Source organism: Leptidea sinapis, chromosome 5, assembly GCF_905404315.1.
Source record: "Leptidea sinapis chromosome 5, ilLepSina1.1, whole genome shotgun sequence".
Taxonomy (NCBI): Eukaryota; Metazoa; Arthropoda; class Insecta; order Lepidoptera; family Pieridae; genus Leptidea; species Leptidea sinapis.
Window position 1 is genome coordinate 10796166 of NC_066269.1, and position 16427 is coordinate 10812592.

At 41.7% G+C, this 16427-nt stretch overlaps 1 protein-coding gene across 1 annotated transcript; it reads right to left on the reverse strand.

Moving 5' to 3' along the window:
- Positions 1 to 14255: 14255 nt before the first annotated feature.
- LOC126964743 (zinc finger protein 726-like) lies at positions 14256 to 15762 on the reverse strand. The gene has a single exon (XM_050808017.1). The coding sequence runs from the start codon at positions 15543 to 15545 to the stop codon at positions 14562 to 14564; it is 984 nt and encodes a 327-aa protein (XP_050663974.1). The 5' UTR covers positions 15546 to 15762; the 3' UTR covers positions 14256 to 14561.
- Positions 15763 to 16427: the final 665 nt, after the last annotated feature.

Sequence of the window (16427 nt, forward strand, 5' to 3'; positions counted from 1 at the left end):
TAAGTTAAATTCATGTTTTATAATCTTTTTTTTGCTTACTATTCTTTTTTATATATATAAATACTAGCTGACCCAGCAAACGTTGTATTGCCGATAAAATCGCGATACAAAAGTAACTGTTGATCGTAGATGGGTGAAAATTTGAAGTTGTATGTATTTTTTAATGCTGACTCAATCAAACAAATTTAAAAAAAAAATGTAAAAAAAAATAAAAAATAAAATCATGTGGACTACCCTTAACATTTAGGGGGATGAAAAATAGATGTTGTCCGATTCTCAGACCTACCCAATATGCAATCAAAATTTCATGAGAATCGGTCAAGCCGTTTCGGAGGAGTTCAAAGTTTAACACCATGACACGAGAATTTTATATATTAGATTTACTAGATACTACATAAATAGGTGTAGTCCATTGCTGCCCAAAGAGTAGGTTTTATGGTAATTATGTGGTCAGCAATTTTTATTTCTAGTCCAAAAGGATATTAAATTAAAAGCAGTTTTTTTTCACCAGTCAAGAAAATGTCCAACGCAAACTTATTCCAGAGGTCCGAGAATTTTGTCAATTCCTTAAGAGACTTGAATGTCGTGCCAATCAAAGTCTTCGAAACATTAACTGAGAAACAGAATAAAGAACTAGAGTTAATAAGAGAAGTCAGTGTAACGCTACAAAACAAAAAGGATGATGACATCAGAAAGGTCAGTATTCTGTGAATGGTGTCGTCTTTTTTTATGACAATAAGAGACGAGCAGAACGTTCAGCTGATGGTAATAATGAAACACTCTAAACATTACAATACAGTGCCGCTCAGGATTCCTAAAAAACCCAAAAGTTCTGAGTGAGTTCCTAACTACGGCGACCGAAACACAATAATGCTTACACATTACTGCTCCACGGCAGAAAAAGGCGCCGTTGTGGTACACATAATTTAGAAGGAGCCGCTCACTGGTAAAATTCTCTAGGAGTTGTAAAAAAGTCTCTACGAATTGACACAGTATATTATTATTTAAGTATACTTATAGGCGGGTTTTAACTGTCCCGTTTTAGAACATTCCCGTTAGAAATCGTGTAATGCACGCCTAGGTCTACATTTAACAACAGTTCCATCCACCACAGCATACAAAACACAATATTGTACTATGGCTAGGTCAACGTTTCCCAATAATTCTACCAGCCATGTTGTGTAATGTACGGTGAGGTTCTATGCTTACGTTACTGCCTACGTTATTACGTAGGTACGTACGTATATAACTTTACGGCTTGTGAGCATTCCTGTATTTTCTGGGGGGGCAGCGACACCCCTCTGTACGTACTTTGCTACGCCCTTGTCAAGGCATTTTATTACCCTGGCTCCAGTTTTAATCTTACTCCAGGTGTTGATATAAAAATCGTTTTTTTTATATATATTACAGCAAAGACAAGCTGATGCAGAGCAGGAAAAGGCGGCAGCAGAGAAGGCAGCAGCCGTACAAGAGGCAAAAGAAGCTGAAGAAAAAGAAAATTGAAAACATATTAATGATTTAGTTGATAAGATATACAATTATTCTGTTAATGCGCCTTTTATTTCGATTACTCTCACTAGGAAGACCTTCTTCTTTTGTGAACTGGTAGGTAAGTACTCGACTAGCCTAGGCAGGTTACGGCCGTTCCCAATATACTATCTACAGATAGAGATAAATTACCAATGTGAAACAAGATCCCGCTATCCGTCCATCTGTCAGCGGTCTGTAAAACCAAGATGGCGAATTCCAAAATGGCTGAGATGCAAAATAAAAAAGTGGATCTTTTTCCAACGTATTTAAAATTTATTGTTTATTTGGAGATGTTGGCTATTTGTCTATTCCTGATGAGTCCTAGGAACACCTCGTCTAAAACTTAACTATTGCGTTTTTAACTATCCAGGATTATGAAATTAAACAAACTTTCTTACCTATCCAGGATTATGAAATTAAACAAACTTTCTTAACTATCCAGGATTATGAAATTAAACAAAAGGATACAAGAGACAAAGTTATTAAATTTATTCAACAGAATAAGAACTAACATGTTAAATTATATTTTAAGGACTATACTTAATTACTAGGTACCTACTTTAATTCATTGAGATACTTAAATTACGTTTATAATTAATTTACAGTTTTCTTTAAGTCTAATCACAATTTTAATAAGTTGACAATCAAAGTCAAATTTTTCATTTCATTTCATCATTTATTTGTAATCATGTCTCTAAGTTATTGGTTCTAATGTTTAAGGTATCTAGTAAGTTACAAATTTGGATTTACAAATAGCACAGTATTAAATGCAGTGTAATCCTTATGATATTGACACGAGAGTGGGTCAGGGATTGGAAATAATACTCCGCTTATAGGAACAAGTCTTTATTTGGGTTCACTTTTCTGAACTGTCTGCCGCTGTTCCTCTTGTGGGCGGCGGTACCTTCAAAGCGTCACACCGCACCGAACACTTAGTCTGTTCTATCTTCTTCTTCACCTGGATCACTTTCCACTTTTCACTACTTCTTGTTTTCTTCTTCTTCTTCCTTTACACTTTCGAGTCAGAACTAGAACTGCCGTAGGCCACGCTTAGTACGGCGTATATACCCCCGGATCTGTTCTATTTTTAAAATGATTCTCCTATTCCATCTTTAAATTTAAATTGTACTAGAAATTTCTTTTAACTATTGTTGTCCTGCTTACACATTTTCTATCCTCTTTACTCTGTTCGATTTGATCTTGAACTTACTAGAAATTTCCATTAACTTTACAAAAGCCAAAAAAATTCATACACTGGTAGGTTTGTCGAACCCGGGTCTTCAACGTCTAAACTCTAAAGTAAACACTTTTCCGCTGAGCTACGAGTATTGCTGACGGAGCTGTTGAAATTAACAATGTCTTGAAGTTTGACAACTCTCGTCATTTACGTGGCTGCACGATGTGAAGTTTGGTAACTCTCTTCATATACGTCGAAGCGTTGCTACGCAAAAATATATTATATCCGTATGCTAATAATATTAGCCTGCCTAGACTAGTTCGAGCATGGACTTGACGATAGCCATTGAGTTTTGCATACAAATTAATGTGTCCTTTTCAAAAGAATAGAACTAATAGACCGAAGAAGCTCTTGTCGATGTTATTATGTCTTCAGCGCGGCTTCTGCATATTCGTTGGTCGTATATATGCGTCAGTTGGTCGCCATGCACGTCTACTACCTAAGTCACGGTCCAGCAGAGGGAGGTGTAGCGGGGGCTGCGACCAAAACCGCGTTACTCCGCTCACAGATTAAAGAATGGATAGTCGAGATACTGTTATCGATTAGAAAACGTATCGGAATTGAATCTCGATTAAAATTGAATCGTGATATCCTTCAAGATTTAAACATACTCCCAATTTAAGTTCGGTTCTTATGATGAGCTTTCTCAATACAGGCAGCTATTTCTCCTCGCACAGTTTCCATGTATAAGTACTATCATTATTTAGGTGGCACTAAATGGAGAATGAGGTGCAAATTCTTTGGAATCCAAAAATTTATTAATACTGGCTGGTAATAAAATATATTTTTTTAGAAATGGATGAAGTTTGTTGTCAAGTTCTCGGACTGTTTTGTTGAAAATAGATCAAATTAATTGTGATGGTGAGGCGAATTTAATAGCACCGATCAAACAAGAAACTAAGATTTTAAGTTGTAGTGTGCAGACTATGCCTACTAACTAGATGGCAACGCATCTCTGGACCCCTAGTGTTGTGGATTTCATGGGCATATAAAATGTAATGTCAAACATATGTTAATACCGCGGTGTTTCCAGGCGGATAATGCGAAACCTTCAAAGCGAGTACGCCTTAGCTGTCAGTATTCGTGTAATTCATCTGGGGTCGTGTTTTTTATACAAGAGGGGGCAAACGGGCAAGAGGCTCACGGTAGAGTTAGAGTGACTGCTGGTTTTTCTATGTCAAAAGAAAAACAAAAACAATCTTTATATCTGTTGTGTCAGCTGAGGCTGAACGCTGTGTTTTTCTATTATTAATGTGCTATTTTTATCAAATATACTATATAACTGTATCTGCTATGTTATTATCAAACTCCTAATAAAGTCGTACCGATTAGGAAAAACAGCAGCGGGTAATTGATTCCACAAAGCGGCTGTTCGAGGCAAGAAATTTCTTGCAAAACGCGCGGTTTTGGAATGCTAGACGTCAACGAGATGCGGGTGTTTTTTTGCATTTTGACACTCCTCTGAGCACTGATAAATGCGATAGAAGATGCAGAAAGAACCCGCAATCTCTACGCAACGCCAAAGAATCTAGCCAATCGGAGATGACTTGATCGTCGATGATTGGTGCAGTAGAATGTTACTGATCAATTAACATCAGGTGACACGTACGTTCGTTTATCGTTCTCTTCCTTTAAAAAAATCTGCACATAGCAATGATATAACGCAAGACCTAGTATACTGAGATGTGGACCAGAGAGTCAATATGAGACTCTGTTTCCGTTACAGCTGGCGTAAACTAAATCCGTATTTCGCCGAATTTTGCTCGGGCGATGACGGCCGTACTCGGAAGATCCAATCAACTACTTGTAAAACAAAGACAGCGCGTATTACGCCCAGAAACGGCTGATCAGCCGTCGAGTCCAAACTTGTTGTCACCAGTCTGCCGACATCTACAGCTCAAATTAAGTGAAATTATTGTCTCATTCTAAAATATTCGAAGAACTTGATGAGTTGTAATTTTAATTCTGCAAAAAGGTGGTGGTATTCACCCAGTTGTTTTCTGTACATATATTATTAGCCAACACACGCCAATAACGCCGACGTTGAAGTCGACTTCTTTTTTTTTTTATGGAATAGGATGACAAACGAGCGTACGGGTCACCTGTTGTTAAGTGATCACCGCCGCCCATACTCTCTTGCAACACCAGAGGAATCACAGGAGCGTTGCCGGCCTTTAAGGAAGGTGTACGCACTTTTTTTTGAAGGGGTACCCATGTCGTATCGTCCCGGAAACACCGCCCAAGGAAGTTCATTCCACAGCTTTGTAGTACGTGGAAGAAAGCTCCTTGTAAACCGCACTGTGGAGGACCGCCACACATCCAGATGGTGAGGATGATATCCTAACTTGTGGCGTGTCGTGCGAAGGTGGAATTCGGCGGCAGGAATTAGGTAAAACAACTCTTCGGAACACTCCCCGTGATAAATGCGGTAGAAGACACACAATGAAGCGACGTCTCTACGCAACGCCAAGTGATCCAGCCGTTCACAGAGAACTGGGACCCCGACGATTCGAGCTGCTCTGCGTTGCACGCGGTCAAATGGATCGAGCTGATACTGGGGTGCGCCAGACCAGAGATGACAGCAATACTCCATGTGTGGCCGGACCTGCGCTTTGTACAGCGCTAGAATGTGGGCCGGCTTGAAGTATTGCCGTGCTCTATTAATGACGCCCAGTTTCTTTGAAGCCAATTTGGCTTTGCCCTCCAGATGGCCACGGAATTGGCAATCGCTCGAGATTTCGAGACCCAGTATTCCGATACTAGGCGAGGCTTTTAGGGAAGTGTTGTCGAAGAGCGGTGATGCGACAAATGGGGTTTTTTTAGTGGTAAACGCGCAAACTTGAGTCTTCTGGGGGTTAAATTGGACAAGGCTCAATTTACCCCATTCCGCGACCAAGAGAGGACTCGATAGAAGACACAAGTTTCTCCCGGCACTGGTCGACGATTTCCCGAGAGAGACGTGCATGGCCCGTGTATACGGCATCACCAGTGCTGTCATCTGCATAGCAACGAATGTTGGAGGTGTCAAACATATCATTGATATGCAGAAGAAACAGCGTAGGAGATAGCACACAGCCTTGGGGCACTCCAGCATTCACGGGCTTCAGGTTCGAGCAATGTCCGTCGACAACGACCTGTATGCTGCGCAGTGAGGAAGCTGGAGGTCCACTTGCACAAGCTCTCGGGAAGCCCAAATGATGGAAGTTTAGAGAGGAGCGCCTTGTGCCATACACGATCAAAGGCCTTCGCTATATCCAGGCTAACTGCCAGGCCTTCCCCCTTGCTTTCAATAGCCGCAGCCCATCTATGTGTTAGGTATACCAGAAGATCACCTGCCGACCGACCATGGCGAAACCCGTATTGTCGGTCGTTGATCAACTGGTGACCCTCTAGGTATACCAAGAGCTGACGGCTAATTATGCTCTCCATGATTTTGGAGAGCAGGGAGGTAATAGCAATAGGCCTGTAGTTTGCCGGATCCGAACTGTCTCCTTTTTTATGGATCGGATGGACAAGGGCAGACTTCCATGAGTCAGGGACTACGCCTTTAGAATAAGAGTGCCGGAATAAACGCGTGCACCGTCGTCAACTAAGGGGCACACGTCCTAAGCACGATTGGAGAAATGCCATCCGGCCCGCTCGACTTCCTGACGTCCAACGAAAACAGAGCTCGCCTAACAGTTTTCTGTCTGAACTGTACTTCAGGCATAGAGCTCTGACACCGCGGGATGGTCGGCGGTGTTTTTCTGTTGTCGTCAAGAGTCGAGTTGGAGGCGAAAAGAGCGCACAGGAGATCGGCTTTCTCTTTTGCCGTATGGGCCAGGGTGTCATTCCTCATGTGCAACGGCGGCATGGACGGCTGGCTGAAGTTACCAAGAGCAGCTTTCGACAACGACCAGAACTTGCGTGTTCCGGTCGGGTAACTGGAAAGCTGCTCGCCGATTTTGACGACGTGTTTTGACTTTTCACGGGCGATTTGCCGCTTAAAAAATCTGGAAGCACGGTTGTATTTCCTCTTAAGAACTATGCAGTTCGGATCCTTTGTGCCCAGCGCCGCAACCCAAGTTCGATACGCCTGTATTTTGCAGTCAGATGCTGCTTTAACTGACGCATCGAACCAGGGCTGTGATCTGCCACCGATCGGTACTACAGAGCTTGGTATAAAAATATCCATGCCCTGTAGTATCACATCGGCTACTGCAACGGCGCAGGCACTAGGATCATCCGAAGGGAAACAAACCCCGCTCCAAGGGTAGGATGCAAAAAAGGAACGCTTCCTATCCCAATCTGCTGACTTGTAGTGCCAAACGCGGCGGGTCGCTGGTGGTCTGCGACGTGGGCGTCGTATAGGCACTACACTCCTGACCAGGCAATGGTCGGACGTTCCGAGAGGGGCGTCGACAAAGACCTGGTAACCATCGGGATGTGTAGTCAGCAGAAGATCTAATAAGGACGGCATGTGGCTATCCACATCCGGGAGCCGCGTTGGCGACTCAACCAATTGGGACAGATCGTACGCCAATGCAAAATTATGCACAGATCGCCCTGCGTAGTCTGTGGTACGTGATCCAAGCCATTCGGCATTGTGCCCGTTGAAATCACCCAAGACTACGATTTCAGCGAAGGGGATCTGTGCAAGCACGTCGTCAATTGCCGCTTGAACGCAGCCCATGAGATGATCGGTTTCTGCGTGAAATGGCCTCCGGTCCTCGACACTAACCTATGCGAAACATAGCGGCATTAGGCCGCTACTTCACGCCGGTATTCTGTGCGAGTGTGGTAATTAACCCGGACGAGTCTGGTCCGATTGTGCTGACGTCAAAAGACGGCTGCGTGACTCTCCCACTTCTAAAAAGCCCTTAGTCGCCTCTTACGACACCAATGGGCCTGGGACTCCCCTATTCTTTTTATGCCCCGGGGAAAGTACAGGTCTTTGACTGATTTCTTCGAATTACTCCATTTTGAAAACGTGTAGCTACACAGTCGACTACAGAATACCGGCAAAGTCCAATGGTACACTGTTGCAGTGTTAGCACATTCACGTACGAGTTATTTGTCCTGGTTGTTCTGTCCACCATCGGCCGACAAAATCGGTTGTGGTGTACCTTATTAGACTTAATATGGTGTGTCACGTACCTGTTTTTACACCGGTATGCAACAACACCGGGAGCATAGTTACCATTTGTTCGGATTAAACCGGACATGCCCGGACTTTTAGACTCTAGTCCGAATTTTGTTCGGATTTTATGTTTAACTATTTGAAATATAGTAATAAAACTACTTAATATTGACTTTTTAAGTCTTTACGAGAATCGAAATCTAAAGGAGATCAACTAATCTAAAATATTCCGCCTTCTCATTAAGCTTCGAAAATGTCGTTCGTTGTGTTTAAGAAGAGGAAAATATAGGTTATATACAATCAAATCAAAACCACTATGTATAATTAGAACAAGGAAATATCTTATGAATGTCAAAAGTTACCACTTACCATAGTTCAGTAAACCAATACTTCAGTCTACTTTCCTACCTTTTTACTATTTACCACAAATTAGGAAAAGTTCAAGCTTAAATGAGAAGTAACAAGAAACTCATTGCCACACTTTTTTTAACTTTTAAAGATTTATATCTTCATCGTTTTACAAATTATTTTATTTACATATATAAGTAGGTACCTATAAGTTGATGCAACAAATATGCTCAAATGTCAAATACTCAAAGCCAGTAGATGCATCAATTCTCACACACTGTAAATAAATGAAGGTCTTATGCAAGAATTATAGACAAAGTTTTATGGTGATAATATAGCATTTGAAGCTAGTTACTTAATTATTTTACACATAACGCGACACTAAATGGCAGCACCCTTGAGCGATAGGAGTTCATTTACGAACGTCCGCCTTGCCATCTTTGTAACAAAATAGTAAACAGGGGGGTGCAACTTCCCAACATTGGCACATGAAAAATATTTGCATTGAAAGTGCTGCCACCTATTCTATTAGGTACGCTGCAACTTCACCACGATGGCGATAATTTAACATACATGATAGATGGATAGATGGAGCTAGTGATAGCAAAAAACTCACTTAACTTACTTATTAAAGACTTGACTATGGTGTTGTAATCATAGAATGACTCTCGTTATTTACTACTACTAGGTGACTACTGAACTTAATAATCGATTAATAATTTCCACCCACACAAAACAAATCTCAATATGCATTCAATACGGTCTACAACATTTATAGTAAAAACTATAAACATAATAAGCGCCATCTAGCGACGGTACGCTAAGAGCGCAAAAATAGCGCAGCGCCATCTCTTGGCCTTGGTACACTGATTTTTACAAAATAAAAACATGAGTTGCACATCTATCTCTAGTACATAGTGTGTCTATAATCTATGATAGTAAAACAAAGCAAAGGCCTGGACCTTATACAGGTTGGTGAGAACTAATAATACCACACGCGCGCTCATTAGGGGAAGGTAGGCAGACACTTTGTATGTGCAAGTGTAAGCTCTGGCAACGTCGCAGTTCGCGCATGATCGTTTCCTAAGCATCTATGCCGCCTGATCATATTTTCGAGCACAAATATTGCGTGGAAAACGTAACATTTGGTAAAAACAAGGGCAAACAGTTTATATGCTTACAATCCTCGTTACTGATTACAAATCTGAATAAATGTACCTACACAAAAAAAGTACAAGCTAAATAAATAAAATGTTTTTATTTATATTTGAGTTGATTGAATGAAAGGTAGATTGCGGTTTACGATTTATGACGTATTAAAAAAATACTTACTAGATCACGTTCAAACCAATTTTCGGTGGAAGTTTGCATGATAATGTACATCATATATTTTATTAGTTTTATCATTCTCTTATTTTAGAAGTTACATGGGGGGGGAGACATTTTACTACTTTGGAAGTGTCTCTCGCGAATTCAGTTTAGAAATATAATTAATATTAGAAATTAAAAAATAATTAAATATTAATAATTTTTGAAGACCTATCCATAGATGGGTATGTATCGTTTTGATGAAAAAAAATTTGAGTTGCAGTTCTAAGTATGGGGAACCCCCAAAATTCCCCATCCATAAGGGTTCCGTTTTTTGCCATTTGGCCACGGAACCCTAAAAATGGTAGTTATAGTATAGAAATAATTTTCTTGATATCTCCTTATTCATAATCCTTTAATTGTAGGAACAGTTAGATTTCATAAAAAATGCAATGTAAACATTAACACTGTGCCTACTGTTTCTTAGGTTGGTGATTAAATAAATTTGATTTTAATAAAAACACAGGTCAGCTAGGCCAATGTGTCCAACACGTTGAATTAATTTAAAACATCTGACTGAATGCATTAAACGAAAGTTTACGTGATTAATAATTGTAATTTTTTTTTCTGGACCTATGTAACTATTTAAGCTCTCATTTTCGATGAAATTAAGTACGCAACTGCTGATTTGGTTGAGTGATAGGCTTCGTCATGCTCGCTTAAATGTCACTGCTTGTGGCGGCGTCATGGGACGGTCATTCCCTGTCTTAAAATATTAATGTCAAGGGTGGCGATGGCCGATGGCTTGCCCATGCGTCATGCTCGTGAACGGGCGCTACTTGTGGTACCTAGATGATCCTGTTACCAGAAACTCTAGACTACTACCAGGAAATAAACAAAGAGGATGAAATATTACGTAATAACTATTAAGAGGCGGGTCTGCCCAAAATTTAAATTTTGTTTAGTATGAAGCGTTTGAAATAGTAGCAATTACAGTGTCGCAATTAGCCACGAATTATAATCCGGTTAAGTTTGAAAGCGAACAGTTGCTTAAAACGTAGTAGATTTCGGCTATCTCCTTATTTACAAGAATTATAGGCGTCGTCTGTCAATCTATCAGACTGCATGTTTAATTCAATCGAGTGAATCACTTTTTTCTTAGCTTTGCTAGGCTGGTTTTTTGTGCTATGTTTCTTAGAGTAATGCAAATGATACATAAGTTAATTATAGGAGAATTTTCCATTTTTTAAAGCTGTTGTTATTGTTACTGATATCAAATAGCAGTTAAAGGATGTAACCAATGCTTACCACTTTATTGCCTGGATCCAGAGATTTATATTTATAACTAGCTGACCCGACAGACGTTGTTCTGTATATAATAAATAAATATTTTTTTTTTATGAATTTGTCAATAATATATCATAAAATCAAGAATTGCTTCGCAAAAATGCACGCTGTTGTTGTTATAAAATTGTTTCACAGCATAACTGTCAAACCGTTGCGTCAATAAATTCGAATCGTCATCAAAGGAAAAAAAATATTGTTTTTATTTAATTCCGAGCATTTTCCTATTTTTTTTATGGAATAGGATGACGAACGAGCGTACGGGTCACCTGGTGTTAAGTGATCACCGCCGCCCACACTCTCTTGCAACACCAGAGGAATTACAAGAGCGTTGCCGGCCTTTAAGGAAGGTGTACGCGCTTTTCTTGAAGGTACCCATGTCGTATCGTCCCGGAAAAACCGCACAAGGAAGCTCATTCCACAGCTTCGTAGTACGAGGAAGGAAGCTCCTTGAAAACCGCACTGTGGAGGACCACCACACATCCAGATGGTGGGCGAAGGTGAAATTCGGGGGCAGGAATCAGGTTGAACAGCTCTTCGGAACACTCCCCGTGATAAATGCGGTAGAAGACACACAATGAAGCGACGTCTCTACGCAACGCCAAGTGATCCAGCCGTTCACAGAGCGCTAGGTCTCCGACAATTCGAGCTGCTCTGCGTTGCACGCGGTCAAATGGATCTATCTGATACTGGGGTGCGCCAGACCAGAGATGACAGCAATACTCCATGTGAGGCCGGACCTGCGCTTTGTAGAGCGCTAGAATGTGGGCCGGCTTGAAGTATTGCCGTGCTCTATTTATGACGCCCAGTTTCTTCGAAGCCAATTTGGCTTTGCCCTCCAGATGGCCACGGAATTGGCAATCGCTCGAGATTTCGAGACCCAGTATTCCGATACTAGGCGAGGCTTTAAGGGAAGTGTTCTCGAAGAGCGGTGATACGGCAAATGGGGTTTTTTTAGTGATAAACGCGCAAACTTGAGACTTCTGGGGGTTAAATTGGACGAGGTTCAACTTACCCCATTCCGCGACCTTCTCGAGAGAGGACTCGATAGAAGACACAAGTTTCTCCCGGCACTGGTCGACGTTTTCCCGAGAGAGACCTGCATGGCCCGTGTATACGGCATCACCAGTGCTGTCGTTTGCATAGCAATGCATGTTGGCGGTGTCCAACATATCATTGATATGCAGAAAAAACAGCGTGGGAGATAGCACACAGCCTTGGGGCACTCTAGCGTTCACGGGCTTGGGATTCGAGCAATAACCGTCGACAACGACCTGTATGCTGCGCCCAGTGAGGAAGCTGGAGTTCCACTTGGAGAAATGCCATCCGGCCCGTTCGACTTCCTGACGTCCAACGAAAACAGCGCTCGCCTAACAGTTTTCTGTCGGAACTGTACTTCAGGCATGGAGCTCTGACACCGCGAGATGGTCGGCGGTGTTTTTTACGTTGTCGTCAAGAGTCGAGTTGGAGGCAAAAAGAGTGCACAGAAGATCGGCTATCTGTTTTGCCGTATGGGCCAGGGTGTCATTCCTCATGTGCAACGGCGGCATGGACGGCTGGTTGAAGTTACCAAGAGCAGCTTTCGACAACGACCAGAACTTGCGTGATCCGGTCGGGTAACTAGAAAGCTGCTCGCCAATTTTGACGACGTGCTTCGATTTCGCACGGGCGATTTGCCGCTTAAAAAATCTGGAGGCACGGTTATATTTCCTCTTCAGAACTTTGCAGTTAAGATCCTTTGAGCCAAGCGCCGCAACCCCAGTTCGATACGCCTGTTTTTTGCAGTCAGATGCTGCTTTAACTGACGCATCGAACCAGGGCTGTGATCTGCCACCGATCGGTACTACAGAGCTTGGTATAAAAATATCCATGCCCTGCAGTATCACATCGTCTTCTGCAACGGCGCAGGCACTAGGATCATCCGAAGGAAAACAAACCCTGCCCCAAGGGTAGGATGCAAAAAAGGAACGCATCCTATCCCAATCTGCTGACGGTGGTCTGCGACGTTGGCGTCGGATGGGCACTACACTCCTGACCAGGCAATGGTTGGACGTTCCGAGAGGGGCGTCGACAGAGATCTGGTAACCATCGGGATGTGTAGTCAGCAGAAGATCTAATAAGGACGGCATGTGGCTATCCACATCCGGGAGCCGCGTTGGCGACTCAACAAATTGGGACAGACCATACGCCAATGCAAAATTATGCACAGATCGCCCTCCGTAGTCTGTTTTACGTGATCCAAGCCATTCGGCATTGTGCCCGTTGAAATCACCCAAGACTACGATTTCAGCGGAGGGGATCTGAGCAAGCACGTCATCAAATGCCGCTTGAACGCAGCCCATGAGGTGATCCGTTTCTGCGTTACCACTATGGGACCTGTAGACACACGCATAAATGCGGACGCGGTCCTTTAAATCTACGCGGAGCCAGAGAGTAGACAGGTCCCTACCCTCAAAATTGCCGAGACGGCGACAGCAGATATCCTCCCTAACGTACACACATACCCCGGCATGAGGCATGAAATTATGCTCAATTTTGTACCCGAGGTACGTTAAATATGACGTATCGCTAGGTCGAGATATCTGCGTCTCCGTAAGGAAGCACAAGGTCGGCTGCGCCGTCTCAAGGTGGTGGTGGACGGCGTTTAAATTGGAGTGAATTCCCCTGATATTACAGAAGTCCACATTAAGCGTGGAGCGGGGTGCCGTGGTGTTGCTGCCCTGTTTGTCCTTAGGTATGCGCGGTACTGTGCCCTCCGCAGAATACGAGGGGCAGCCCGAGCGAGAATGCTCGGGGAGGGATTCTCCGACTCTGGTAGAACCGGTACCCTCCTGGGGTAATATCTTTTTAAGGACCGCTCTCATATTTTTGTTGAGGGGTGATGGGGTGGGGGAGGGGGGAAGGGATGGCCTCCGGTCCTCGACACTAACCTATGCGAAACATAGTGGCACTAGGCCGCTACTTCACGCCGGTAATCTGTGCGAGTGTGGTAAGTAGCCCGGACGAGTCTGGCCCGATTGTGCTGACGTCATAACACGGAAGCGTGACTCTCCCACTTTCAAAAAGCCCGTAGTCGCCTCTTACGACACCCTTGGACCTGGGACTACCCTATTCTTTTTACGCCCCGGGGCAGTACAGGGCAAAATTTTATTTATTCACCTTTTAAACCTTCCCTGAACTTCCACAAATAATTCAAGACCATAATTAGCCAAATCGGTCCAGCTGTTCTCGAGTTTTAGCGAGACTAATGAACAGCAATTCATTTTTATATATATAGATATCCATATCTATGCATAATGGATACTCTTATGTTAGCTAAGAATTTTGAAACATACAATATCTAAGTCAGAAATTAAAAAATAGACAGGCTTTGTTTATTAAGCATTTATTACAAAAAAATCTGATTATAGTAGCAGAAAACCTTAAAATAAAAGTTACACATAAACTTATAACAAAAGAATACAAGTTAATATCACTATATTAATAGTTTTTATTGAAACAACACCCAATGTTTTTACCATATATATCACATTGTTGCACAAAAAGATTAGGAATAGGAAACAAAAATAATTGCAGGCAATAAGTGATGGCCTATTCATGATTCTTAGAAAAAAAAAATTAGTTGCGTAATTGAATTTTTAGTTGTTGTAATCTACAGGGGTGCATAAAGATAAGCTAAGAGTTATCTGTCATCACATCTTCATCATCATCCTCCGGCTCTGCAAGATCTGGATGACAGACTCTAATGTGAAGATTAAGGTTTATTTTAACAATAAAACGCTTTCCACATGTTAAACATTTGTGAGGTCTTTTCACATCATCATCTATAGTCGATGGATGTGCTCTTGCAATGTGTGTTCGGAGCAGTGATGAGTGCATAGTTCGGTCACATTGCACACATTTCACATGACAATCCATTGGCTGGCCTTCATGGCTCTGACGATGCTTCTCCATTGTGATCTTTGACACAAACAACTTCTGGCAACAGTCACATTTAAAATTTTTTACTTTTGAATGCTTCTTCATATGAATTTTTAAGCAGTTTTTTGTCGGGAACATCTCATCACATTTTGAACACTTGAATTTCCTTACATCATTATGTAATTGCATGTGCAATTTCAAATAGGCTTGACCAGTGAAACTTTTACCGCATATCTCACAGTTTATTGTACTTGTTGATGAATGGGACTGCATGTGGCTTTTTAGGAACTGAGCTGCAACAAAACTTCTGTCACAAATTAAACATAAGAACTTCTTAGCTGCATTACCTTCATGTTTACTCTTATGTATATCAAGATGGTACTGAGAATTAACTTTAACATCACACTGGTCACATTTAAACTTTCTACGCTTCTTGGGACCTTCTTTGACAGCCTGGGGCTCTGGTTCCATTTGTGGAGTATCTTTATCATTGCCATGGAACTTTTTATGAAGTATGAGATATTCAAGGCCCTCAAAAGTTAGATCACAGACATCACATCTATATCTGGTTTGTTGTTTCAATTCGTAAGTAACATTCTCTTGTCCGTTGTATGCTTCAGCCATTTTTTCACGTTTTATTGAAGAAATATCGTTCTGAACTTGCCTGTCGTTGGACGCCGGCTCCATAATATTATTCATCCAATGGTCTGTAACACCCGCTCCCGATTTTGTCTCCATTAAGCGACGCTATAGAGACATCATTGTTTCCGAATATTGATCCATAAATGCACTTTACTTACATAAAATGCAATATAATCACAAGGTAATTGTGATATTTACGCGATTAACGCATTGTTGACATGATTACAACTTATATTTGAAAATATTTTCACGGCGAAACACAAAAGCGAGCCTTGTTACAAAACCATAAATCCCAAAAGAGAAGCGAAGCGCGTTGTTTTTTTTCCAACGCTCAGCAATAATGACATTTTACTTGGACGGACTTTGACTTTTGGAATTTGACGTTAACCTTATTGCCAGCATTTAGAATTTATACCTAAAAAGTCCAATAGAGTTTTGACATACCTACATATGTTAGTACTGTTACAGAAAAACATGAAACTTGCTTTCACCCGAGATTCCACTCTTCAATTGATTATATTAATTTTATACCGTTTTTGGTGTTCATAGTCTAGTGAGTGACAAGACGTGCATTTTTCAGTTGTCTCGGTAAACTGTGAGCCAGGTGGTATTAGACGTTGGTGTATCGTGTATTATTGTATTTTGATTTAAAATAATAATGAATAGATATCGGAAATTTATAAAAGTTACAATAAAAGAAAGGGAGTAGTCAATTGGAAGTCTTGTCCCGCCACCAGCGATGAACGAGAAGTGACTCTAGAAAGGAGTTTGCGAGCAGCTAGAAGAGAGTGTAGTTCCGATAGTTTTGTTGTTGGGCTATAGCTAGTGTATGGAGACAACGAGCGGTTGCTCGCACTGTTGTAGATGTGAATGACCGCTTAGAGTGGCTTGGCGGCGCTTCTTTTGATAGCGCGTGTGAACAATCATCGATCAACAACTAATATGTGTATTATAATAACTCTTTTATAAAATATGTGG